At 38.2% G+C, this 27,772-nt stretch overlaps 1 protein-coding gene across 2 annotated transcripts in view; it reads left to right on the top strand.

Moving 5' to 3' along the window:
• Nucleotides 1-27,772, top strand: part of MDGA2 (MAM domain containing glycosylphosphatidylinositol anchor 2) — a 583,552-nt gene that overhangs the window by 242,510 nt on the left and 313,270 nt on the right. For both annotated transcript variants that reach the window (XM_087729078.1, XM_087729069.1), the window contains exon 3: nt 10,708-10,882. In XM_087729078.1, coding sequence (XP_087585204.1) covers nt 10,708-10,882 — 175 coding nt within the window. The remainder of the gene's footprint in view (nt 1-10,707; nt 10,883-27,772) is intronic.

Below are 27,772 nucleotides of genomic sequence, written 5' to 3' on the forward strand. Positions count from 1 at the left end.
AGCCTAACAAACTGGTTTGTGGTGGGGAGAAGGGACTCTATGCTCTGTGGAAATAAATCTTACAAATCTCAGAAAAGAATGGAACTAATTCAGGTTCAAATCTCCATGCAGCCTCAAGAGTTGCTTAATGCCCTTGATGCATTGGTTGACATTTAAAGGTAAGCCATCCTGCAAGATCATTTTGAGAATGAAATGGGATGGATGTCAATGCAACTTACTTCAAACTCTGTGAATGAAAAGTTGAATACAAATAAATAAATGAAAGACATGTAGAGCTATCGATATGAAATGAATGCTCAGAAATTCATTTTGTATAATCTTGGCTTCCCCCTGTTTGCTGTGACTCCCAAAGAAGCTACTTGTTTGAATCAAAGGAGCACATATGTTCACAGGGTAATTACCATGGAATGCTATTCATCACTGTCAGAAATGACTTCAGTTGGTGGTGCAGCAAACTCTTCAACACATGTCAGAAAACAAAGATCTGGTTTGAGGACAGGAGTCCACTGCCCAGCTTCTGCATCTCACCTGGCTCATTAGACAATTAAGTGCATGTAGAAAAAGCCCTGAGATCAGATTCCCAAGAGGACCATGGGACTATCTTGTACCACATTGTCAAAGCATATTGTCAAACTGGTGATCTGAAAAGGCGATTTAATGAGAGTTGATTAGCCCTGAAAGAAATAGAGAATGAAAATACAGGATAAATTGAGAAATATGGGATTAGAAAATGCCAGCTTTTCATGAAAAGGAGAATCCCATTTCTTTCAGAACTGTTGGAGGCTAAAACGAAGCTGACTTCTAAGCAGTTACATGTACGGTTATGCATAGGGAGAAGCAAAGAAAAAATGTCAGTCCTTTAAGCATCATTATCATCATGAGAATCAAGAATAACAAAGAGGCAAGTAGTACCTTTTAACACAGACTCACACATTTTTAGAAGGGATAAGCTTCTGTGAACTGAGCTGCAGCCTATTGCTTCAAATGCATGGAGTGGCTTAACTGATATGGAATTTAAATACATTTGGATGAGATATTGTAGAGGTGAAAGATAGGGGTGTTATGTAGATGGGGATTTCATGGAGGATGGATTTCAGGTACCTTATCAACTAGCAATTGTAGTGTGTGTGAGTAGTGTGTGTGTGTGTGTGTTTAAATTGTGTTTGTTCAGAGTTTCTGAGATAGCCTGAAGCCTATTGATGTGTATAAGCTCAGCTGTCTCATATTCAATTATGCTGGTGTACTTTATTTGTTCCAAAACTGCTATTTTGAGAATCTGTAATGGAATGCCTTGGAAAGTTAAAATGTTCTCCTACTATTATTTCTTCGTTTTGAGTATTGATGTCAAATCTGTGAGCAATTATTTTTTTGTGCAGTCTTACATATATTCTAGAGGAGCATTGCTTACACATGATGGCACATTACAGGAAGAACATGTGATGGCACCCTTAACCTTGTGTACGAGTTTGTTGGGACCTACGATGGTGTGTTGGTCTATACCCCAGGGCTACTTGCAGAGTCTGCTTCTCATATTAGTATCATTGTCTTGCTGCTTCTCGTTGTTTTTGATAATGTTTTTTTTAAATTGAATGTTTGTCTATAATATGCAACGTGAGAACTGTTACTAATAGTACAATACTCATTTTTCCCTTATGTATTGAAGTTTATTAATATATTTGAGTGGTTTGTTTTTGTAACTATGGATGAAAGCCAGCAATATCCAGTTTTTGTGCTCTTGTCTTTTAATAAGTTCTCCTTGGGAATTGATTGGATTCTATTGATTAGTGTACTGATTTTGCTGGGTTGGGAATTCAGTATTCTGAATGCCACCATACAGTAACATTGCTTTCTTCCTACAACATCTACTATGAGAGTCAATGTGATTAAAATTGAACAATCTGTAAGATTATGGGATTGTTTTGTGGGCACACAGGAAGTTTACTGGAAGTCTAGAAGCATGAAAAATTCAAAGGATTTTCAGGAAGCTAAAAAATATGCTTCTAGTCTTCTTTTTGGACGGAATCATTGCAGCTAGTGATTGAGATAGTGACATCTCCATTTTATCTGCAGTTTTAAATTTAATAAAAGAGAGAGGTGCACCTGACCAAAGTATACAGAAGTGCTTCCTGATCTTTCCTTATTTCACATTTGTGATGAATAACAGATTGTGATGAATAGGAACAGAAATGAAAGGAGTTATTTCCTTATCCGTTCTCTTTAATTTTCCCCAAACCAAACAATTATCCCACAACAGCTTAAAAAATGAGGGCCTTGGGTTGCTTTTAAGTTTCTTTGCAGGAGTGGGGGTAAATTGTGGGAGTGGCAAGGAAGTTAGTAGGCTGAGTTGCAGTCTGTGATCTTTCAAACACTACTCATCTTCTGGCTTGCAAAGTTTAATGAGTTCTTCCATCAGTGATTCCAGTGGGCCATAGCAGCAGATCAGAGGATGAGAATAGCAATAGCAATAGCAGTTAGACTTATATACCGCTTCATAGGGCTTTCAGCCCTCTCTAAGCGGTTTACAGAGTCAGCATATCGCCCCCCACAGTCTGGGTCCTCATTTCACCCACCTTGGAAGGATGGAAGGCTGAGTCAACCTTGAGCCGGTGAGATTAGAACCGCTGAACTACAGATAACAGTCAGCTGAAGTGGCCTGCAGTACTGTACCCTAACCACTGCGCCACCTCTGACAAGCATTTCAAGAGAAGAGACAAGTGGCAGAAGAAAATAGAACTTTATTTAGAGGGCTTAAGGAATGTGGGGTGGAAAAATACAAAATTATTTTATTTGATCATGGTTAAATAATGACATTATCTTTGGACTGCGAGGTGATCAAACTGATTAGCCCTAGAGATCAACCCTGACTACTCTTTAGAAGGCCAGATCCTGATGATCAAACTCAAATACTTTGACCACCTAATGAGAAGGAAGGACTCACTGGAGAAGAGCCTAATGCTGAGAAAGATTGAGGGCAAAAGAAGAAGGGGACAATAGAGCATGAGGTGGCTGGATGGAGTCACTGAAGCAGTAGGCATGATCTTAAATGGATTCCAGGGGATGGTAGAGGACAGGAAGGCCTGGAGGAACATCATCCATGGGGTTGTGATAGGTCAGACATGACTTTGCAACCAACAACATCATCTTTGGTTCTGCTTATTAGTTATCTGGATTGGGATAGTGCTTTTTGTGAAATGTTCAACTGGGTGTAATGGATTGGTTTGTAATATTCACATTATTGCTTTTGATATGTAAATAGCTTTGATGGAATGTGCAGGAGTAGAGCGAGAGTTCTTTGGTTACACAGAACCTTTCCAGACAAAGCCCCTAATTAAGAGACTGTATGTATGTATGTATGTATGTATGTATGTATGTATGTATGTATGTATGTATGTAATGTATGTATGTATGTAATGTATGTATGTATGTATGTATGTATGTGTATGTGTATGTGTATGTGTATGTGTATGTGTATGTGTATGTGTATGTGTATGTGTATATATATATATATATATATATATATATATATATATATATATATATATATATATATATATATATATATATATATATATATATATATATATATATATATATATATATATATATATATATATATATATATATATATATATATATATATATATATATATATATATATATATAACAGATAAAAAAAGTTACCACTTTAGTTTGACAAGATTCTATCCATTAGGTTTAAGCAAATAAAGGATTGAACTTGATTGGATTTCACTGTGTCATCTCTGGGTTTGGGTCTGACAATAAGAGATTATTATTTCTGGTCATGTTTAATAGCTTTTAATTTTTTGTAACATTCAATTGTTAATTGGGATTAGATTTTGATTATTAACTAGAGGGATGAGAGGATTTAGATTAAATGGAAAGAGGGATTATATACTTAGATTGTTAGGTATTTTTTGCTAATTTTTGCTGTACCTTTGCTGATTAATAAGGAGAATTGAAGATTTAGAAATGAGTTTATAGAAAATAGGGTGAGATATGGAATAAATATGTACTTGGTTGTATTTTAAGAGACAAGGATAAATTCTTAAATGTTGAATATACTTGCTAGGGATGAAGGGAGATATTTATTTTTCTTGTAATTTCCCTTTTTGTGGGAGGAGGGGGGATGTTTTCCCCACATGTTTTAATATCTTTATTATTTTAATATTTAATATTTTAATATTTTTTTTCTTTTTTAACTGCATTTTTCATTTAGTTCCTTGTGTTACTTAGTTATGTTAGTAAATTAGTTTTACATATTTAAAATAATTATTAACACAATTTGTCCAATTTTGGGCAGGGAGTTGGACTAGAAGACCTCCAAGGTCCTTTCTATGATTCTATGAATACTAGACTTCTTTCACTGTTAATTGCAAGTATCTGATATCCAGTCTGTGAATTAAGATGCAGTTTGCATCTGTATAGTACTGATGTATATGCATTTATTTAATCCCCTTTCAAAACCAACTCTGTAAGCACCTGGACAGTATTTCTTTGCTTAGATATATTGTTTGGAAGATTAATAATAGGATTAGAGATCAACAAAATGACTATAAGCACATCTGTGACGACCAAAAATCCCAGAAGGCAATGGCAAAACACTTCCATGAAGTTGGCAAAATACAGCATTGTTGTGTCCATCAACGTAGTCAACCTTGAATTGTTGGGTATCATGATCACATCCAATGGCAGTGAATTGCAGAATTGTTCTTGCTAAAATGTTATTTGGGCTCTCAAATAATACCTTATTTGATATTAAGTGGAGGAATATTGCTTATGATATCCTTTGCCAGTAGAAACACTTTTTTCTAAGCCTCATCTTCAGGCTCACTGCGGCCTGGCTTGAGAATAACAGTGTTGTGTTTTCTTGATGGTATCTTCCTGCCTTCATCAATTCTACATTGAATGAAATTCATTTTCCTTCATTCCTACCATAAACAATCAGTATTGTCAACTGAAAGATGATTTACTGTTGCAATCATTCAGTATTCATGTTTGATTTAAGCTAGTGATTTAAGGTCCTGGTTATTTTGCAATCATTTCCATGTAAAATCAAGGAAGATAACAGATCTCCATGCTACCTTTACATATTTATCATTCTCTCTGCATGATCTTGTGATGAAGAGAGGCCAGCTGTACAGTTATACTCTATGGGCGGCCAGTGTCTTCATGCTGTGTCATTTGCAATAGACATTTTCTGTCTATAGAACTTTATACAAACTGATCTACATTATATCCTGCAGTTTGCAATGGTGAACAAGTACTCTGGGTTGACCTATATATTCCTCTTTTCTATATTAGAGGCTAGATGCCAGTTTACAAAATTTAGCAGACATTTAGTTGAATTCCAAACAAAGTAAATTCCTTCAAAATTATTTTAGTACTGTGATATTTAGTTTGTGCAACCTGGGGTTTCAAAGGAAAGAGTAAATAAGCAAATGTTCCAATCCCAGGGTTTCAATATGAAATGATGATCTTTCATAGATTTCCTTTTCGACATGTCTCGAGGCAGAACATGTATTTCTGTATTTAATGGGGGGAAAAGAAGGTGTTGTAAACTGTGCAAGTGATTGAGAGTCAACTGTAGTGACAAGTCTTTACGATCTGTGAAAGGTAGCTATATATAACAAATCTGATGCAGATACCAATGGAAATGGATTTAGAAGATTCATTAAAATGTTCTCCAGTGTGATTAGAGAAAGCAGCAGGGAGAACAATCCAATAATATACACGATGTTAGATTAACAAATTGCCAAACTGGAAGGCTACAGAAATGGATGAAATCTCAACTGAAAAATGATAAGCAACAGAAGAAAAACCCGTGAGTTCAATGTATTTAAATTATACCAGAAAATTTGAACAGTGACCAGCATATTAAAAGAAGTCATGACCATCCCTATAGCAGAGGTGAGTTGCTCCCAGTTCAGCCCAGATCAGGCAAACCGGTAGTAGCAGTGGTGGGAGGCTCTGCCCACCTGCCCGGACACTTCTGTGCGGGAGTACACCTGAACCAGTAGTAAAAAATTGGAAACCCACTGCTCCCCTATATACCAAAGATTAGAAGAATCTGCATTCCAAAACCAAAAGGGAACTAGTTATTTTACAGCAACCTTAATTTCATATGATATCAAAAGTAATGCTTGTTAGGATCAACCAACTCAGTTTTGAAATTTGCATGAAAGGGGACATGCTTGGATTTCAAGATGGCTTTAGAAAAGGCTGAGGAATAAGAAACATGATTGTTGATACAAGTTGAGAAAGCCACAGAATACCAAAAACAGAAGTCATTATGCCCATTGTTGATTATAGAAAGCTCTTTATGTTGATCCTCTTCTGCTGTGGAATATGCTTAATACAACAAGAATCCTAGTCCATCTCAACATCCTCATGTGTAATCTATACACAATATAGGGATAATATGGTGAGACAGTTTGGCTTCAGATTGTTAAAGGAGCATGACAAAGCTATATACTCATCTCTTATTTATTCAGTTTATACATGTAGTTCTTGACTTATAGACATAACCGAGACTGAGATTATGCAATGATTCCCTTGGACACTTCAGTACATACCTCTCCAGATGGCAGGTCGGAGGAGGATTAATCAGTTCCAGGCACATCTGGAGGGGATTTGGCCAATGGCTCCAAGCAGCTACCTGAGAGTGATTTGGCTGAAGCACAGTTGCAGGACAGCCCTGAGGCTTCAGGTGGCCTAAGCATGTAGCTGCAGCTGGTCAGCGACGAGGAAGAGGAAATGCCTTCTGCACCTGATCCAAGAACATGTAGGACAGAAAAAAGACAGGAGCAGTGAAGGTCAGCCAGATTACTCATGAGGAGGCACCCTCATGATGGGATGCACCAGAAGCTGGCTATTTAGCACATCAGACAGTTGGAGATGATGCTGGGAACAATGTGTTCTTGCTGTGTGTTCTTGCCTTGAACTTTGGATTGTGTCTCTTCTGCTTTTGCCCTTGCCTTTGCCTGTGGATTTCCCTTTGTCTCAGAACTTTCCTTTGCCTTGGCAATTTGCTTTTGCCTAGTGTTGGCTTCATTTGAGTAGCCTGTGGAACTCATTGGTGTTGAGCTGGTGACGGCACAGGGAATTTCTGGGGAATATCAATTTAGGCTCGGAAGCCTTAATAAAGACTCCTTATACCCATGTTTGTGTGTGTGTGTGTGTGTGTGTGTGTGTGTGTGTGTGTGTCTGTGTCTGTGTCTGTGTCTGTGTGCTTGAGTAGGAAAGCACAACTTACGATCCTAAGTTATTACAATAATGTCATGATATTGCATAAACAGATTTGGAGCAAACAAATTTTTTTTTTTTACTATTGTTGTTAAATGAGTACCACAGTAATTATTGAATGATAGAGTCATTAAACAAATCCACTCCCCCTCTTTTTTATTATAAATCAGCAAAAAAGTTACAACACACTCACATGACCACAAGACACTGCAAGCAAAAGTGAAGGTCAACTGACTGCCACATGGCCAAATTTAACCATGTAACCACAGGGCGGTGTATGCGTAGAATCATTGTAACTCCTAAACAATACATACATAGCTCTGGGGAGGTACATTGTCACTTTGAAAAGTCATTAATTGATTGGTTGTAAGTCAAGGACTATCTATAGGTCAAATTAAGGAAATCTGGATTGGAAGAAGACTTTGTGGTTCTAAAACTGAGGGAGAAATGTAAATAACCTGTGACATGCTGATGGCGCTACTCCTATAGCTGAAAATGCAAAGGATATGTAAGGTCTGCTAATAAAAGTCAAGGAGAATAGTGGGGTAAATGATACTAAACCTATATATGAAAAAAGACCAAACTAATGACAACAAATAGAATAAAGAGCTTTAGAACTGATAATGAAGATATTCAAATGGTCAACTATCAGTATTAGAGGGAAAAGCAGACAAGAAATGCACAACAGACTATAGCAGGCATGAAGGCCTTGAGGGGAAAATCAGACAATTGTGATGTGTCTTACCTACAAAGATCAAAATATTGCAAGCAATGGCATTCCCTGTGAGCTCTGTGAGCACAAAAAAATAACTCTGAAGAAGGAGAAGCCTGGCAATAACTTAGAATTATTATTTATATTTATTCATTCCAGGTATAGGAACCTGCTTTAGAACTGCTAAGAAGATATTGGTGAATAGCTTTTACCTTTTAGGATTGACTCTCCATAGGAAAAGAAGCAGCATTCAATAAAAAAACATGTCACTGACTAGTATTTGATATGATAAATATGAAAGTCTTAAAAAGATATTCAGATATCATGGCATGTTTTTATTTGCAAAATCATATAGGTAATTATTTTCCTTCGACATTCTATGAAAGAAGTTGGAATCTGTAGAAACTGGATAGAAAGTATATTGATGCATTTAAATTGTTGAAGAAGACTACCAAGAATGCCATCATATGTAACCTGGAAAATAGAAAAAAGTTGGATGATAGGACAAATCAATTCACTTGACTCAATTTATATTATTTTAGACATATTTTGCAAATATCTAGTTCTCTTGGATGTCTATCATGCTGGAAAACATAGAAGGAAAGACAAAAGGATAACTAGCAGCCAAGTGGATAGATTATTACAGCAGTTATGACTGCACCACCGGGTAATCTGAGGAGCCAGGTTGGTGATAGATCATCCTGGAGAAGGTTTATCCATGAGCTCACTACACATCAATGCTGATAAAATGGCATATAATGAAATAATGTGAATAAAATGAATCAAATCCTTTCACTTTTAGTGGGGAAAACATAAAAAAAGTGAAGATACCTCTGCTTTATAAGAAAAATGGAAACAATATGTAGAACTTCTTGTGACTCCCTTAAAATTTTGGCTGTGCCTTTCAAAACCTCTTCGAGGTATCCACTACATAATAACCATGCACCAGCAGCATTTTGGAGGCTACAGATTAGATCACTGTAGGCCAAACTCATCAGGCCTGGTTCCTGACCTCCACAGATGGTCATTAGTGATGGATGGTGGAGAATCACTGTACCAGTGAACAAATCTCTTCTGCACAAACTCCATTTTATGTCATGCAAAACATAAGAATCCAGGTAAATCACCCACTGCTTCCATTTATTGGATTTTTGGATTTGGATTTTTTAAAAAATCCAAATGAAATGCCTTATTGAATAATTTCACCATTCTTGCCTGCTAAACTCTAAAGAGAGTGGTTATTCTAAGTTGTAGTTCCCATGCATGCATTTAGTAGGAAATGCATAAAGGAGAAGTTGCATAGCGGAGGAGAACAACACAAACCTTCCGATATCATATTAAGCATTTATCTGGCAGGACATTCCTTGTTCAGATGATTTAAAACTGCTTATGACAAGAAGTTTAATAATAGAAAATCCTGACAGTCTGAAATATAGGTGAGGGGCAGGGAATCCCTCTTCTAAGGCTGGCTGTATCACATGTATGCTGAATTATTTGGCAGAACTCATTTATTTGACTTAGTGGCTCAGTGGCTAAGACACTGAGCTTGTCAATCAGACAGGTTGGCAGTTCGGTGGTTTGAATCCCTAGCGCCACATAATGGAGTGAGCTCCCGTTACTTCTCCCAGTTTCTGCCAACCGTCCGAAAGCATGTAAAAATGCAAGTAGAAAAATAGAAACCACCTTTGGTGGGAAGGTAAGAGCATTTAGTGTGCCTTTGACATTTAGTCATGCCAGCCACATGACCATGGAGACTTAGGAAGGGCTAAGAATTTGACACCTGAGTTTCTCTTAGTGAGAGTTACTAAGATAGGGTATACCAGCTTGGCTAACTGCTTTGTGCAAGTATCTATTCAGTTACAGATAATACAAAATATTTGATGTAATGTTTCTCATGATGGTAATTTTTATTAGATTGCCTGTGGTCATAAACATTGTTGCAAAGCTGACATCTTTCTAAAAGAGAAAGTTTTAAGATGATTTCATTTCCTGGAAGGCACTGCTATTCCCGAGGATGAGTTAGAACTGTGAGGGCTTCATGAACAACTTAGAATCCAGAAGGCAATGCATTATTTTGAACACAAGGTAGGAATGCAATTAAAGTTGACATCACATAAGTCTACAAGGGGGGAAAACCCTGGAGTGAATGTTGAGAGATGGTTAAGCCTATGGATCCGGCTGTTTGTCAAAATCTTACTCTAATCCCTCTTCATTATTTAGTTTTATTCTTTAATGAGGAGTCACACAAATTCATCTATCATTTTAGGAAATTATGATATTGCAAACTTTGAGAACTCACATATGGTCAATAATTCTATCTGAACAGGTAAATATCATAAAATATGGTAATTAAGGAAATACATTTAAATAGTATTATGTTGATTCTAGAAAACTTAGTTCTGCTGCATGCTTTCAGACCATGTATTGCTCTTAAATTCAAAATGGTAAATAACAGAACAATGATATTAGATGTTCTGGAAAACAAGCTGAGTTTTCATTCCCTGTCAAGTCTAAATTTGTGCATAATTAGCCCATATTTGATGGAATTACATTGAGATAGTCATACGTAGCTTTCTTTTTCTGTATCTTAGTAAAATAATTCCATATCTGTTACCTGAAGACCTGATGTTCTTCCCAATGGGATGTTGTGTGTGCTGCTGTATCGTGTTTCTTGATTACGAAAAGAAGAGAAGGACCAGCTAAAGTAACACTCTTTTTTGATGCTTGCTCAGATCAGGTGGACAAAAACAGCAGGAAGTGCCTCTGACCGGTTTCAAGACTCAAGTGTTTTTAATGAGACCCTGAGGATCACAAATATACAGCGACATCAAGGAGGGCGTTACTATTGCAAAGCTGAAAACGGCTTGGGCTCCCCAGCAATCAAGTCAATAAGGGTAGACGTATACTGTAAGTAAATTAATTCCAGAACTCTTGGTTACTAAGTTATGTTTCCTCTGCTGCATTAAACTGGGAGGGCATTGAAGTTGGCAGTCTGGAGTAAAGCAGTTACTCTATCTGTCAGTGGAGTTGTCAAAATGTCAAAGAATTGGCCATTCCTTTTGGGGGTGGGGGTGGATTTGAACATGGCTGACATTTATCTTTTGAGAACTTTGAACTCCATATCCTCACATCTAGCCATCACCAGTTTCACAGTGTAAGGGGAAGATTGATTGATGTATCACACCAGTAAGAATTGACACTAGTGAAATTCCCCCAGGAGTAACACTTTTGTCTTTCATGGCACTGTTTTTGGAGGGCTTAAAATAGTATCCAACAGCCAAGTGCTAAAGCCGAACCTCTGGTGAGGTTTCCAAATGTTCTTCCCATTTGATGTGTTTTCCTTGAGCTTTCATTCTTAGACAATGAATCGATAAATCTGTCATTAATGGAGCCCTAACCTCTGGAGAAAACACAAAACAGAAGTGCAGATATGCCTTTTTGTGCCAGGAAAGAAATGGTATAAAATCTGAGTTGTTTTAACATTCTTTTACTAGCAATGTTTCTGTATATTTGTGTGCATCTATTCACATATACACTTAAATATTGTGGTGTTACACAAAACCTTTTTTTCCAAAGTGTTGGGTTTTTGAAAAAAAATACTTTTCTCAAAACCAGTGAATCAATATATATATTGAAAACATTATACACACACCCACACCCCCCCACACACACATATGTATGTATGTATGTATGTATGTATGTATGTATGTATGTATGTGTATATATATATATATATATATATATATATATATATATATATATGTATGTATGTATGTATGTATGTATGTATGTATGTATGTATGTATGTATACATACATACATACACACACACACGTGTGTGTGTGTGTGTGTGTGTGTGTGTGTGTATGTACGTATGCACATCTCTGTGTGTTCCAGCTTAACTCTGGAATGCCTTGAACAATTTCAACTAAACTTGGTACACAGATGAATTATCCTCTGGAAACAAATACTGTGGGGTTAAAACACCACTAACACCCCTCAGAATGTGTGTTCTATTAAGATACAGTCTGTTGTGCCTTAAAATGGCTTCTACTGTACTGCTGTAAAATGGCTTCTACTGTACAGCATAGTGGAGTTGCCGTGGTAACAGCTTCATGATACTCCACAAGGAGACTCCCTCTGATAAGGGGGAAAATCCAACATTAGAAATTATGTTTGGTCCAGACATTTCCCCCCTATAAATAAATACCCGGACAATGCTGGGTTATCGGTTAATTTACTATATTAATTAAATTAAAGCAGTGTTTCTCAATCCCAAATGTGTCACTTCAGTTTCCTGAATTCCCCAGTCACCATAGGAGATTCTGGGAGTTGAAGTCCACACATCTTAAAGTTGCAGAGGTTAAGAAATACTGCATTAACACACCCACTTAAGAGGACCTAGAAATGGTCATATGCAGCTAAAATAAAACAAAGCATGGACTTCTTTAAATAAAACTTAGCCAAGTTATATGCAGGGCATCTTATCTTTGATTATGTAGGCAGTCCTCACTTAACAACCTTTTATTTAGCTTTAAAAAGTGGCTTGTGACCAACCCTTGCACTTATGACCATTGCAAAATCCCTGCAGTTATGTGATCAAGATCTGGGCGTTTGCCAACCATCACACATTTGCAATAATTATGACTTCCTGAAGTCATGTGATTGCCATTTATGACTTTCCTAGCTGACTTCTGATAAGCAAAGTCAATGGGGCAAAAGGTCACAAGTTAGGCATGTGATGTCTCACTTAAGAACCACAGATGAGGTGATGGAATGTGCAGAGAGGGACAAATTGGCAAAGGAAATACAAGGAAAGGAAGAGTCAGAATACTACTTGGTTTGGGGAAAATGGTACAAATGACTAGATGATAGAAACAAGAAATTGGGAAATGTAAAATTAAGATATAATGGATAGATTAAGGTAAGAAATGTATATACAATATAACATAGGCAATATGATTGTCTGATACAAATGGCCAAATATGAACAAATAAGAACTTGTACAGGAAAAAGATTAAGAAACAAGGTGACAATAAGGGTAAAATTGGAATATATAAGAGGGGAATCAATAATTGTAAAGATTAACCGATATGTAACTGTATTAAGACAGAATGTTCAATTGATATGTTTAAGTGTTTAAAATATTTTTTGAAATATAATAATAATAATAAAAAGAACCACAGGTGATTTAGGTTAATGACCACAATCAGGACTGCTGGAACTACCATCACTAAATCAGGAGTTCACATGTTGTTTTGCTTTACAACTTCTTCACTTACTGTCAGAATTGCTGGTTCCAATTGGGGACATTAAGTGAGGGCTAACTATATTTATAAAGCAATTTGCTAGAACAGACAATGGCCTGGTCTTTGCTTTCCTCCATTGACTTCCTGAGGAAGAAAAATCACATTCGTCCAATTGGAGCATTTCTAGGGCAAGTGAGCAACTTCTAAGGAGAAAAATAAATAAATAAATAAATAAATAAATAAATAAATGGGACTAATTAATAATTAAATAAGTATGATTCCTGGTGATTCTTATCCCTACCTGATTAGGCTGTGTTGTTTTTTTTTTAAAAAAAATGTGGATTTAGGTAGGTTTTGATCTTAGCAAGTCCTGTGCTTTGATGAATTGTCACATGGACAGTCTGTTTTATTTTAATAAATTAGGAATAATTAAACACAGCTTGCATGGTTACTCCTCAAATATTGTTAATTCCCTAATGGTGGAATTAAATATTATAATTTGGGAGTGATGTTTGTAAGGGCCTGGGGGCAGAGGGATTTAGCCACAGACTGACAGCAGCCCCAAATCTTCAGATTATACATGAGATGAGACTTTTTCTGATACTCTGAACTCAGAATTCTTTAAATTTTAATTGGTGCCCTTGTAGCTAGGCTCTGGTTGAATGGTTTCAGGGCTGGCGATGTCATCTGTCCATCAATGATATAAGACAATATTTGGGGATCAATTTGACTCAGCCTATAGGACACTCTTCTTTCAACAACATTGAAAATTCCTGTTTTCCTTCCTTTAAGCTTCATTCATTTATTAACCGAAACCATTTGAGCTAGAGATGGGGGAATTTTATACATTTTAAAAGGCAAAGAAGCTTATTAGAATAACAAAGGTAATATACTTTAAAAAAAGGGATTCTAGTCTCAGACATATTCCCTGTTCAAAAGAAGTAATTGAGTAGATTTTGAACAAAAGGAGCATTAAGGGATCCCATAAGAATGTATTTTTTCCTTAATCTTTTTGTGCTACTGATCCATGCAAATTCACAAGACCAGGAATCATGCTGTGTGTGTGTGGTACACAAAGCAAAGAATGGGAAATAATGTGACTCTAGTACTACGGGAGACAGCATCTCATATCTTGGGCTCTACCATTTGAAGGTGTAATTGAGGACTTGCCTGACTGAATGTGCTTTTATATCAGGAAATAAGAGCATAAAAATATGGTAGCATAAGATTGGCCTTGCTGGATCAGGCCAAAGCCCATCTTAATGCACCATCTTGTTTCTCAGAACAGCCACTTAGATGCCTCTGAGGTGTTGGCAAGCAGAAGAACTGTTTTTGATCTCAAATTGAGGGCACATGTGGCTCAAGTCTAGTAACCGTTGACCTCTGTGAATTTATCCAAACCCCTTTTAAAGCCATCCAAGCAGGGGTGGGCTGCTGCAGGTTTGCCCGGGTTCGGGAAAACCCATAGTTAATAATAATGGCCAGTTCGGAGAACCCCCCCAAATCCCACCTCTGGCTAGCCTTGGACACCCCACCCCACCCCTCCCAGGACTCCCCACATGACCCATTTTAGATGCCAGGTAAGTGCAGGGTCCGTGTGGAGGCTCGGGGAGGGGGAAAAACTGGCGTCCTGAAAGTTCCAGAAAGCCAGAAACAGGCCCATTTCTCCCCTCCGGGTGGGCCTCCTGAACCCAGGGGAGGCAATTTTTGCCCTCCCAGAGGGAAAAGAGAAACCACCTGAGCCTGGGGAAGGCAAAAACAGCTCCCTGCTGTGGTGCAGGAGGCCAACTAGACCACCATGGCCAAGTCCACCCAGTAACCCGGCAGAGAACCAGTTGCTGAAATTTTTGAAGCCCACCCCTGTAGTCAAGTTAGTAACTATCCCTGTATCTTGCAATGAATTCTACCAGTTAGCTCTGAACAGTATAAAAAGTGCTTCCTTTTGTCTGTAAATAAAATGCTGAGGAATAAAAAGGAGCAAATCAGGAGGAAAGGATTAGATCAGGCATGTCCAGTCCGTGATATGTGGCCTGGACACTACATGTTGCCTCACAAGTTCATAATTTTTTAGCATTATTATATGATTTATATACATAACAATACCTATAATATATATTATATGTGCCTCAAAACAATTCCTCTTCATTCAGTGTGGCCCAGGGAAGCCAAAATGTTGGATACCCATGGTTTAGATGTAGCTTTCTTCGTGACAAGATAATTGCCTATATGCATACATTTGTTTGCTAGATGGATCAGTAGTTTTTTCATGTGGTCTATTAGGATACTACAGGTAGTGTTGACTAACTTGAAGTTAAGATGGAGTAAAAAAATAGTTACAATCCAGATTCAAAATTTTGATAGCCACCCCCTTCCATGCCCACATTTGCAGTTTTGGGTGCTTGACATACGACCCATATTTACAGTCCTTTGCAGCATCCCACAGCCACGTAACTGTGATTTATTATTCTTTTCTTGGCAGAAACTGTCAAAGAGAGAAAGATACTGTCCCTGTCAGGAGGAAGGATCAAACAGGGGATTAGTCTGGAATTGTTACATAGAAACAAAGGAGCCAGCTCCAACAACCCCCTCCCCTCCCTAGAATGCTGCTGAATCTTATCTAGTCTTTTTAAGGGATGAACTGCCCATCTTGGAAGATTCCTGTGAAATAGGCAATATAATAATAAGATAGCTAGTTTAAACTCTTCTAGCCTGTGTCTGCTTATGCCCGAGAGAAACCAGCATTTACTTCTGGTTGCCAGCCAACAACACCCATTGTTGATAATGGGTTTTGATAATGGGTTTGTTTAATGACTGAGGTGTTTGCTTAACAACCATGGATTCACTTAATGATCATCATAAAAAATATTGTAAAATCAAGCTAGTTACATGATGGTCTACTTAATGACCAACATGACTTATGGCCATAATTCTGGGCTCAATTAGGATATAGGTCAAAGATTACCTATACCCAACACAAGTATGCTGTTCCAGGAAGAAGTTGATGGACAAGTATCATAGAATCATAGTGCTATAAGGGATCTTAGAATTCTTCTAGTCCAGCCCACCCACCCAAAACAGAAGTCTTCATACTATCAATGAATCATGAATCAAATGCAGTGTGTTGAATCAAATTCATTATCTTGGATTTAAGTGAAGTTCCTTGTATGTGTGGTTGAAAGACCATAGTTTATTTCCAAGGCTGGGAACCTTTAATAATTCAAGAGAGAATCTACTTAATTCTCAGTTCCATCATCCTCACTCCACCCAAGTTAGCCTTCTTCTTGCCACTGCTGTTATTAATAAGAATAATATTATTTTAACAGTTTCTAATGGCTTGCTGGAACTAGGAATCAAGACATCTCTCCTAGAAATTATAGCATATTTATACACTTCCATATTCTCTTTTAATGACAGTTCCATGTAGAACACATTACATGAGTCCATTGAGGAGTTACTAAGATACAAGACATGAAAGTCTCAAAATCTCCTGATCTAGGAACACGTGCAACTGGTACATTACACAAAGCTGTTCAAATGCTCTCTTAGCCATAACTACCACCTTCTCTTTGAGCAGAAGTCATGAGTCTAATAGGACTACAATTAAGTAGCACATCTGGCACCAAAGATGGCATAGTCCCAAAACAGCAGTGTCCCAAATCCAGAGTCACTCAGGCTTCCAGGGTTCAGTTGAAGTCTCATCTAGACCTTCATTTTCTCCAGGCACTTAGATGTGATTTCACCAACATCACTTAATTTATCAGAGTAAGAGATGTATAACTGGATATCATCAGCCTACTGATGATACGTCACATCATGGGAATATGTGAGTTCCTCCAATGTTGAATAAGAGCAGAAAGAACGCTGGACCCTATGGCATAGTAGGGACTAAAAGTGGGATCTCTCTCCATCCCCAATCACTGCTGACTGGTAATGATCCTGAAATATGGAGTTGATCCAGCAAAATACAGTGCAATTCATCCACCATGGAGCTGGTCCATAAGGATATACTGATCAATAGTATCAAAAACTGCAGAGAAGTCAAGCAGAGCAAGGATGGCCATCATCCAAAGCACAACTACCACATTTTTCAGACTATAAAACACACTCCCCCCTCAAAAAATAATGTGGGAGGAAATGTCTGTGCGTCTTATATAGCAAATATTGTGGTGGGGGGAAGAGGGTTGATGTGGCTCGAACGGACCATGGTGGCGATGAATGGGCCACAGTGGCAGCAAACAGGCCAGAGCAGCAGCAGATGGGCCATGGCGAACAAACCATGGCAGTGCTGAATGGGCGGCAGTGGCAGCAAATGGCAAATGCGCCGCAACAGCAGCAAACTGGTGGCAAACAGGTCACGGCGAATGGAGGTGCAGGTATCTCTGTCATCCAAAGTCTTTTGAAGTTGTTACACAGCTACCTTCTCAACTACCTTTCCCCCAAAAGGGAAAATTGGATATTAGAAAAAAATGTTTAGAATGGTGGGATCCAGCAACATCAGAGGTGGGTTGCTCCCGCTTTGGCCTGGTTCAGGCGAACCAGTAATGGTTTTTTGGCCTGGGTCACAAACCCGACAGCAACCCAGGCTGGCCATGCCCCCGAAACAATTCCCTGGTCCCTGCTGCCGTTGCTGGCATGTTGTTTGCATGTGCAGTTTACTGTAAATTGTTCTGAGCATGCACGAAGACACTTGGAATACTGCATTCAGTTTTGGTCACCACAATGTAGGAAAGATGTGGAGACTCTAGAAAGAGTGCAGAGAAGAGCAACGAAGATGATTAGGGGACTGGAGACTAAAACATATGAAGAACAGTTGCAGGAACTGGGTAGGTCTACTTTAATGAAAAGAAGGACCAGGGGAGACATGATAGCAGTATTCCAATATCTCAGGGGCTGCCACAAAGAAGAGGGAGTCAAACTATTCTCCAAGGCACTTGAGGGTAGAACAAGAAGCAATGAGTGGAAGCTAATCAGGGAGAGAAGCAACTTAGAACTGAGGAGAAATTTCCTGACAGTTAGAACAATTAATCAGTGGAACAACTTGCCTCCAGAAGGTGTGAATGATCCAACACTGGGAGGTTTTAAGGAGATGGAGGATAGCCATTTGTCTGAAACAGTATAGGGTTTCCTGCCTAGGCAGGGGGTTGGACTAGAAGACCTCTAAGGTCCCTTCCACACACATGCACACATGCACAGTGCACATCTGGCACATGCACAAAGCAAACCAGTAGTAAAACCTGGAGCAACCCACTTCTGAGCAACAAGTCACTTGAGTCCCATAAGGTGACAAAACTGTACTTTTTAATGAAAGAGCCATATTTTTTTTTCATGCAGTCTCTCTCTTCCTTTGAGAGGTTTTCTACTGGAGATATAAAAAGAAAACAAAGCCTTGTGTTCTTCTCAATAAGTGAGGTTATACAGCAGCCATTTTTTCCCCTGTCTAATTATCCAGGAAAGACCAAAACAACTTTGGATAAACTTCCTGTGTATTCTATTAGTCTTTTTCTACTCAAGTTGCCAGGGCCCAGAGTTGAATGTTAACAAGGACACTTGTGAATATTTTTGCATACAACTGGAACAAAGTGATGTGAACAGATATACTACTGAATCTTATGTCCCTCCCCACCCCCGCACATTGTGTTTTATCAATGCAAATCCAAAAGGAAAGAACAAAAGATGCAAATCAGCTGACAGGACTAGAAAACCACATGCTGTGTATGTAAAGCTGTCTGCTATCTTTTTTTTAAAAAAAAAAGCTGTCGGCATAAAGATGAGCAGTGGAAACAAAACAAAAAAAAAAAAGAAATCCAAAAAGAAAGGGAAGGGAAGGGAGGGAGGCAGAAGGAAGGAAGGAAGAAGGAAGGAAGTCTCACAAATCCATCTACACACAATTTCAGTCATCCTGACATCTCAAAATATGGAGAGAAATACAATAGGAAAGGTTTGCTAACAAGAAAACCCTCCTGAGCATCCAATTATATAATCTGACTTACAATGAGTGAATTGCATTTGTGTCATATAATCTAGGTTGAACCAATATGTAAGAGTAATATATAAACACATGCGGGCTTGGTGTTTCTTTTTCTCTTTTGAGTCTTTCCCAGGAAACAGTCAAAAATTCTTAGCCATACCTTTTCCCAAGTGTATAAGTGACCTTTTCATCAGAAGGTCAATCTGCCTTTTTCTGTGAGAGTGATTGATGGTTTCTATCATTCCACATCTATGCTTCCTGTAACATCCAAGAAATCCTCCCTTTTCTTCTATGTACAACCCATGCCTCAGTCTGATCATTCTCATGTTATTGACAGCTGGAGATCACCTGTGTTATCTTTTTTTTAAAGAATGACACATCACTTTGAATTTATAAGGCCCTTAATATACTTTATGTCATTCAAAGGCAATCAACATTTTCAGGCAGCACAGTGTCAAGCAACATTGAAGAGGCCAAATGATTTTTTCAAAAAATAATAATAATGATTCAAATTGCCATAACCTAGTTATTATGAGACTGAAGATGATTCTGTACAAATTCCTGGAATGTCTCACACACTAAACCAGTCCTTTTAGACATGTTTATGTGAAGGTATATAATATTGTCTCATTATAAAATTTGTCTGATGCCATTTAGAATATTGACTGCCCAGTGTAATAATCAAATTCATTTTGGACCATTAAACTTAAGAGAATTTCCATTTTTCTGAGTTTTGATGCAAGTCAAATGCCTCAGTTCAAATTGGCAACTGGACATTAAATGAATTTCTAGGGGGAAAAAAACAGCTTTGTATTTGAATCAATGATGCCTTTTTATATTACAATATCATAGGAAGGAGAAGAGACTTAATTTCCTTACAAATTGTGTAAGGAAGTTCTTCCCTACACATTGGCAATAAAAATCAGAACACCAAATACAGGTTGGACAGAAATGATCTCGTAGACAACCCTCACTCAGTCAAAGACCTAGGAGTACTCATCTCAAACAATCTAAGCCCCAGGGCTCACTGTAACAGCATTGCCAGAAAGGCATTAAGAGTTGTTAACCTAATTTTGCGAAGCTTCTTCTCTGGTAACAATGTATTGCTAACTAGGGCATACAAAACCTTTGCCAGACCAATTCTTGAATACAGCTCGTCTGCCTGGAATCCACACTGTATATCGGACATTAATACAATTGAGTGGGTCCAGAGGTATTTCATGAGAAGAGTACTCCACTCCCTTGCTCACAATAGAATTCCTTGTGCCAGCAGACTTGAAATTTTGGGCTTGGACAATCTGGAATTGTGTCCCCTGTGGTATGATCTAAGCACAGTATATACAATTGTTTGCTACAACGTCTTACCTGTCAACAACTTTTTCAATTTCAACCTCAATAATACATGGGCAAAAAACTCAAGGTAAACATCTTCAAACTCGATTGCAGAAAATACGACTTCAGCAACAGAGTGGTCAACGCCTGGAATGCTCTACCTGACTCCATTGTTACATCCACAAACCCTCACAGCTTCAACCTTAAACTGTCTACCATGGACCTCACCCCATTCCTAAGAGGTCCGTAAAGGGGGCATGCATAAGCGCACCAGCGTGCCTACCATTCCTGTCCTACTGTCCCCATTTATTTGTATTCATTTCTTTTGTTCATATCCATGTTTATATTTATACCTGCTAATTTGTACACGTTTGACAAACTAATAAATACAAATACAAATTCTGATCCAGTTGCTCATAATGATTAGCAGAAGCTATACCTACTTTCCTGCCATCACTGGCCTGAATGGATATCTAAATGGGACTGATCAGCTTTCCAGGTAAAAGAGATGAAATTACATTTTTTTTTCCTATTGTGGTGCTCCAGATTTCAAACTGTTTTTTCAAGGAAATTCACCTAGCATCTACTTCGCTGTCTTGCTAAGCAAAACCCTTTTTGATTTTTATAGACCAATAACACACTCCTCTCTTTGTTTGTTTTCAAGTCCACTGTTGTGTTTTGGCATCATCTTTGCAGTTGGTAGTTTTGATTGTTGTTGTTGTTGTTGTTGTTGTTTTCTGATTGTTGGAATGGAGTTGCAATACAAAGTCTAGAAAAGCCTGAATAATCAACAAATCAAAATGATAATTGCAAGAGCTATGTGAATTAGCAAAGTTCGTTCCCAAAAGCCAGTTGAAGAATCTAATGCTTGGCTAACATTTGTAGAAAGTCTATGGCGAAGAGAAATATATGTTAAAGAAAAAGAAAAGAGGGTATAAAAGGGGAAAATCTTCTCTCCCAGGGACTTTTGGGCCTGAGTTTGCAGCTCTCAAAGTAATTTCAGACTATGCTGCCAAAATTTACTGGCAAGAACAGTTAGTTTTTTAAAGCATAGTTTTCACTAAAATCACCACCAGGATAAATTCATCAAGCCTTTGGGGGCTTAACACAATGCAATAGCTAACACCAATATCCTCCTCCTCTTCCCCAAACCCCCAGGCTGAAACATTTTGGCCCCTGTATCCTGGAGATGCTTTTGCATCAGAGAATCCACCTGCTGGAGCTCCTGAAAGGCATGATAATTGGTTAAGAAAAAATGGTTTTTATTGCAGGCCAAAAGAATTGTGAATCCAAAACAATAGAATTTTTGTGCAGGATATGAGATCTAAAAAAAATGGCTGTGTTAGAAGAGGTCGTAATACATTTAAGAGCTCTCTTCAAGTATGATCGGTGGCTATTAAGTGATAATAAATATGTCCAGTTTTATTTTTGTCATCTATGAATCCAACTCCCAGAGCAAGAAAGAAACACAGCTCACTCTGATCTTGCCTCAATATACTGATTGTCCTTGCAATACTGGATGGGGGGAAAAAAACATCCTTCTTTTCTGGAACAAGGAAACCACTGCAGGATACAGGAGGCAAAGCAATGTGATTCTCTCTGCGCTCAACCCAAATCATGTTGGAAATGATTTTTGTAAGCATGCAAAATTTTCCTTCTCATTTCACGAGGATGCACTGAGCAATTCCCCACTTGCTATACAGAGCTGAATATGTGATTCTGTTTGATCTCAAGAGCAAGTTAAATCGCAGAAAATTTGTCTCAGCCATGTACCAGGAATTAGCTTCTTCAACTCCGTTCTCCTTTATTCCTCAGAGCCTGGGTCATCGTCATTTGGAAAACAATTCTAACTGCAACAGAATCTTTTGAAATTATTCTCTGTCAAAAATGTGTCTCAAAAACAAATGGTCTTTTTTTCCCTCCAGCATATATGGCACTTTATAGAATAAATCATATGAAATAGCAATCACAATCACACTTAAGGAATCCCATAAGAATGCATTTTTTTCCTTAATCTTTTTGTGCTACTGATCCATGAAAATTCACAAGACCAGAACTCATGCTGTGTGTGTGTGTGGTACACAAAACAAAGAATGGGAAATAATGTGACTCTAGTACTACGGGAGACAGCAACTCATATCTTGGGCTCTACCATTTGAAGATGTAATTGAGGACTTGCCTCACTGAATGTGCTTTTATATCAGGAAATTAGAGCATGAAAATATGGTAGCATACGATTGGCCTTGCTGGATCAGGCCAAAGCCCATCTTAATGCACCATCTTGTTTCTCAGAACAGCCACTTAGATGCCTCTGAAGTGTTGGCAAGCAGAAGAACTGTTTTTGATCCCAAATTGAGGGCACTTGAGTCTCAAGTCTAGTAACCCTTGACCTCTGTGAATTTATCCAAACCCCTTTTAAAGCCATCCAAGCAGGGGTGGGCTGCTGCAGGTTCGCCCAGGTTCGGGAAAATCCATAGTTAATACTATGGCCAGTTTGGAGAATCCCCAAAATCCCACCTCTGGCTAGCCCTGGCCACCCTGCCTCTCCCAGGACTCCCCACGAGACCCATTTTAGATGCAAGGTAAGTGCAGGGTCTGCGTGGAGGCTCGGGGAGGGAAAAAAAACTGGCCTCCTGAAAGTTCCAGAAGGCCATAAAGAGGCCCATTTCCCCCCTCTGGGGGGCTTCCGGGACCCAGGGAAGGCAGTTTTTGCCCTCCAAGAGGCTCGAGGGAAACCTCCTGAGCCTGGGGAAGGCAAAAATAGCTCCCTGATGTGGTGCAGGAGGCCAACTAGGCCACACCCACCATGGCAAAGTCCACCCAGCAACCCAGCAGAGAACCAGTTGCTGAAATTTTTGAAGCCCACCCCTGCATCCTAGTTAGTAACTATCCCTGCATCTTGCAATGAATTCTACCAGTTAGCTCTGTACAGTGTAAAAAGTGCTTCCTTTTGTCTGTAAATAAAATGCTGAGGATAAAAAAGAGCAAATCAGGAGGAAGGTTTAGAACAGGCATGTCCAGTCCCTGACATGTGGCTTGGACACTACATGTTGCCTCACAAGTTCATATTTTTTTTTTAGCATTATTATATGATTTATATACATAACGATACCTATAATATATATTATATGTGCCTCAAAACAATTCCTCCTCATTCAGTGTGGCCCAGGGAAGCCAAAAGGTTGGATAGCAATAGCAACCACACTTAGACTTATATACCACTTCACAGTGCTTTATAGCCCTCTGTAAGTGGCTTAAAGAGTCAGCCTATTGCTCCAACAAATCTGAGTCTTCATTTTACCAAGCTCGGAAGGATGGAAGGCTGAGTCAACTTTGAGCTGGTGAGAATCAAACTTCTGAAAGTCAACAGAGTTAGTCTGCAATACTGCATTCTAACCACTATGCCACCACATCTATGCATCAAATGACATATCATTTCCCTGTGGACCTAAGAGTCAAAATCGCTATTGGAAACAAAACAAAACCAAAAAGAGATAAAATTAGAGAAAAAGAAAAGGCACCAGTGATTTTGGATTAATGTAAGCCCGCATTTAGACTTTGTTTGAGGTTCGGATACAGAGTTTCATGTTGGATTCATTTTCAGATAGCATTAAGATAATCAGAAGAGCTTTGCTCTCTGTGGGATCAGAAGAAAAGCGGGCTCCAACCAGCATCCTTTTTTGTGTGTACTGGAGAACCAGTTATTCATTAACAACTGATAGTGATTACTTCTGGTCAGAAGCAACATTAACTGTTTTAATTAAGCAAACAAAAATATCCAGGTTTTTTTGCCACTTGGAGACCAAATGTAGACTTGATGCTTCAAACAGAAAAAAAAAAAGAAAGAAAGAAAAGAAATTTGACTTTGGAATTCATTTATAGAAATGGCTAGTATTTACTTATTAAGGGTAAAGGTTTCCCCTGTCCAGTTCTGTGTGAATCTGGGGTGTGTGTGTGCTCATGTTAGTTTTTAAACCAGTGTTGTCTGAAGACATTTCCATGATCACATGGCTACCATGACTATACTTGGGGGAGCATGGAATGCTTCCCACTGAAGTGGTACCTATTTATCTACTCACATTTGCAGGTTTTTGAACTGCTCGGTGGACAAGAATTTACTAATTAGGAAAAGTAAAATTCTTATCCTCCACATTACTGTGCTGACAAAAGTTGGAACTTACTGCTTTTTTCTACCCTTTTCTTTTTACCTTACATTTTCCTCCATTCTTTTCCTGTCTCCATTTCCGCTTATCTTTATTTCTATTTGTATTTTATATTCAGATAAATTTCTTTTTAAAATAAATAAATAAATAAAATCAAGTAAGTAAAAGTAAAGGATCCCCTTGCACTTATGTACTAGTCATTCCCGACTAGGGGCCAGTGCTCATCTCTGTTTCAAAGCCGAAGAGCCAGCACTGTCCGAAGATGTCTCTGTGGTCATCTGGCCGGCATGAATAAATGCCAAAGACACATGGAACACTGTTACCTCCCCACCAAAAGTGGTTCCTATTTTTCTACTTGCATTTTTACATGCTTTCAAACTGCTAGTTTGGCAGAAGCTGGGAAAAGTAACAGGAGCTCACTCCGTTACTCAGTGCTAGGGATTTGAACTGCCAAACTGCCGATCTTTCTGATCGACAAACTCAGTGTCTTAGCTACTGAGCCACCACATCCGTTAAAATTTCTTTGCCGGGCAAAAATTTCTTCTTCTTTTTTTCTTTTTCTACTTCTTATTCAATGTGATGACCAAAAATGTGCTTTCAAAGTTCTTCAAAGGATGGAATATCCTTTGTACACCCTTAACAATGATGTACTGAAAAGACATGTATGAATGTTTGATCCTTCCTTCTGCAGCCTCTTCTCAGATATTCTGCAGCTTTGTTGACTTCCCACACTTCCAATAAATCCCATGGAAATATAGTAAGAAAACTCCTTTGGGAGTTTTTCCATAGCAGTGCTATTGGCACCCATGAATGAACAGATGTGCTCTTGAGAAATAGCTGGATAATTTCTGCTTCCCTTGGAAAAATGTGAAAAAATCAGCTGCATGATCATTTGTTGATGGATTTTGAAAGATCATTATATTTTGCTAGGGAAAAAAAGTGATCCATTCCTTTTCAGAAAGGAATGGATGGTTAATCTAGGCATTGATCAGTCCTGACTAAGGAAGGAAAATGGAAGTGGGAGAGAATCTGCATCTCTAGATCAACCAAGTCAAAAAAAAAATGTTCAATGTTTTTTTTAAAAAAAAATCTGGAGAAAAGGGGCCTTTAATGGTGCCATCTAATGCATGTTTGCCTGAGAATATGCTCTCTGACCCCTCCTTCTATGCCCAGAGAGATGGAACTAATAACCCCTTTTATATGATACAACCCTCAGTTTCTCTGGCTTTCCATGAACATAATCTAGAGCACTTCCAGTAAATGTCCCTGCAGAGACCTATAACTCTCTCCCACTTGCAGCAATTAAGATCCAATTCAGGGATTGAAAATATAGTTCAGCTTTCTTGTTAATTTCCTTCTGGAGGTGAGCTTGCCTGGGATTCTGCAACACTTCAAATTGCCATCACAATGCTGCTCGTAATGTCTGTCCTAGGTAGCTCCCGACAGAATAAAGGGCATATTGTGAACTATCATTAAAGTTCTCTTAGCATCCTCTCATTTTTTCGGCTCAAGTCAGAACAGAGGTGTGTGTGTGTGTGTGTGTGTGTGTGTGTGTGTGTGTGTGTGTGAACTAGCTTGAGAACAGCAAAGAATATGGAATCATAAAGTTGGAAATGGTCATTAGACTATTGAGCCCAAACCTCTGATCAGTACAGAAATCTAAATGAAAGCATCCTAATATATAGGCTCCTTTACATTTGCTGGCATAGCAATAGCAATAGCACTAAACTTAGATACAGCTCCATAGTGCTTTACAGCCCACTCTAAGCAGTTTACAGAGTCAGCATATTGCCCCTAACAATCTGGATCTTCATTTTACCAACCTCAGAAGGATGGAAGGCGGAGTCAACCATCAGGATTGAACTCCAGACTGTGAGCGGAGTTAACCTGTGAATATGACATTCTAACCTCTGCATCATCACGGCTCCTCACTGAGAACCCATTGAGAATACCTTGGTATTTGAACATAGATCTTTTTAACATTTACATTTTATTATGTTTTACTAATGTAGGTGAAATGTTAATATATATTGCTAGCCTGTGTATGATATGCTAAATAAGTAACACAGGTGGAATCCCTCCGTTGAGAGGATTTCATCTCTCTGAATAATTGTCCCCAAAGCTGAACTGCTCTTGTTAGGGATAGCTTTGTTGTGTTTTCTAAAAACATTGATTCAGAATCTGCCGCCTTGTCACTTTTTTCTTTTAAATTACTTACTTACATTATTGATGAACTGGCCCAATCAAAAACACATGACAAGGTACAGCAGAGAACACTGATAAAACAGCTCTTAAGGGTGACAAAATCCACAATGCTTAATCAATATATTGATCTGAACTTGCCTTTTTGAATAAGATAAAACAGTCTTTTTCATACAAGACATTATTTCAGGCATTTGAAGAATACTTTCCTATACATTCTGCCTCAGTCATCTCTTGTCAAGGCCATTCGTTGGCTGCTCCTTCATCCTTTTGTCAAAGGACTTAGTTTCTAATCCCCATATTTTTTTTGCCCTCTTCTGAATTGGTTGCTATTTCTTTAAATCCTTCTTAAAGTGTGGAGAACTGGACACAATAATCAAGGTGGATTTGACCAAAACAGAATAAAGTGGAATGATTACTACACATGATTTTGAAATTATATTTGTAAAAAAATGCATTTTGTGTCTTTGCTACATGTAACTGCTGGCTCAGTTTGTCCCCACTATTATTCCAATATCTTTTTTTCCCCAAGAATATTTATTTAATTTAGTTGTTCTTTCATTTCATTTCATTTCATTTCATTTCATTTCATTTCATTTCATTTCATTTCTTATTTATTTATTTATTTATTTATTTATTTATTTATTTATTTATTTATTTATTTACCACCTTTATTACTTTATAAGTAACTTAAGGTAGCAAACGTATATAATAATTTTCCCTCCTCCTATTTCCCCCAGACAACAATCCTGTGAGTTGAGTTGGGTTGAAAGAGAGTGACGGGTGACTGGCCAGTTGACCCAACTGACTTTCATGGCAAAAGTAGGATTAGAATTCATAGTCTCCTGGTTTCTACTCCAACATCTTAACCACTACACTCCCT

Source organism: Thamnophis sirtalis, unplaced genomic scaffold (assembly GCF_051295495.1).
Source record: "Thamnophis sirtalis isolate CommonGarterSnake01/CBP01778 unplaced genomic scaffold, rThaSir2_p1.2 scaffold_1, whole genome shotgun sequence".
NCBI lineage: Eukaryota > Metazoa > Chordata > Lepidosauria > Squamata > Natricidae > Thamnophis > Thamnophis sirtalis.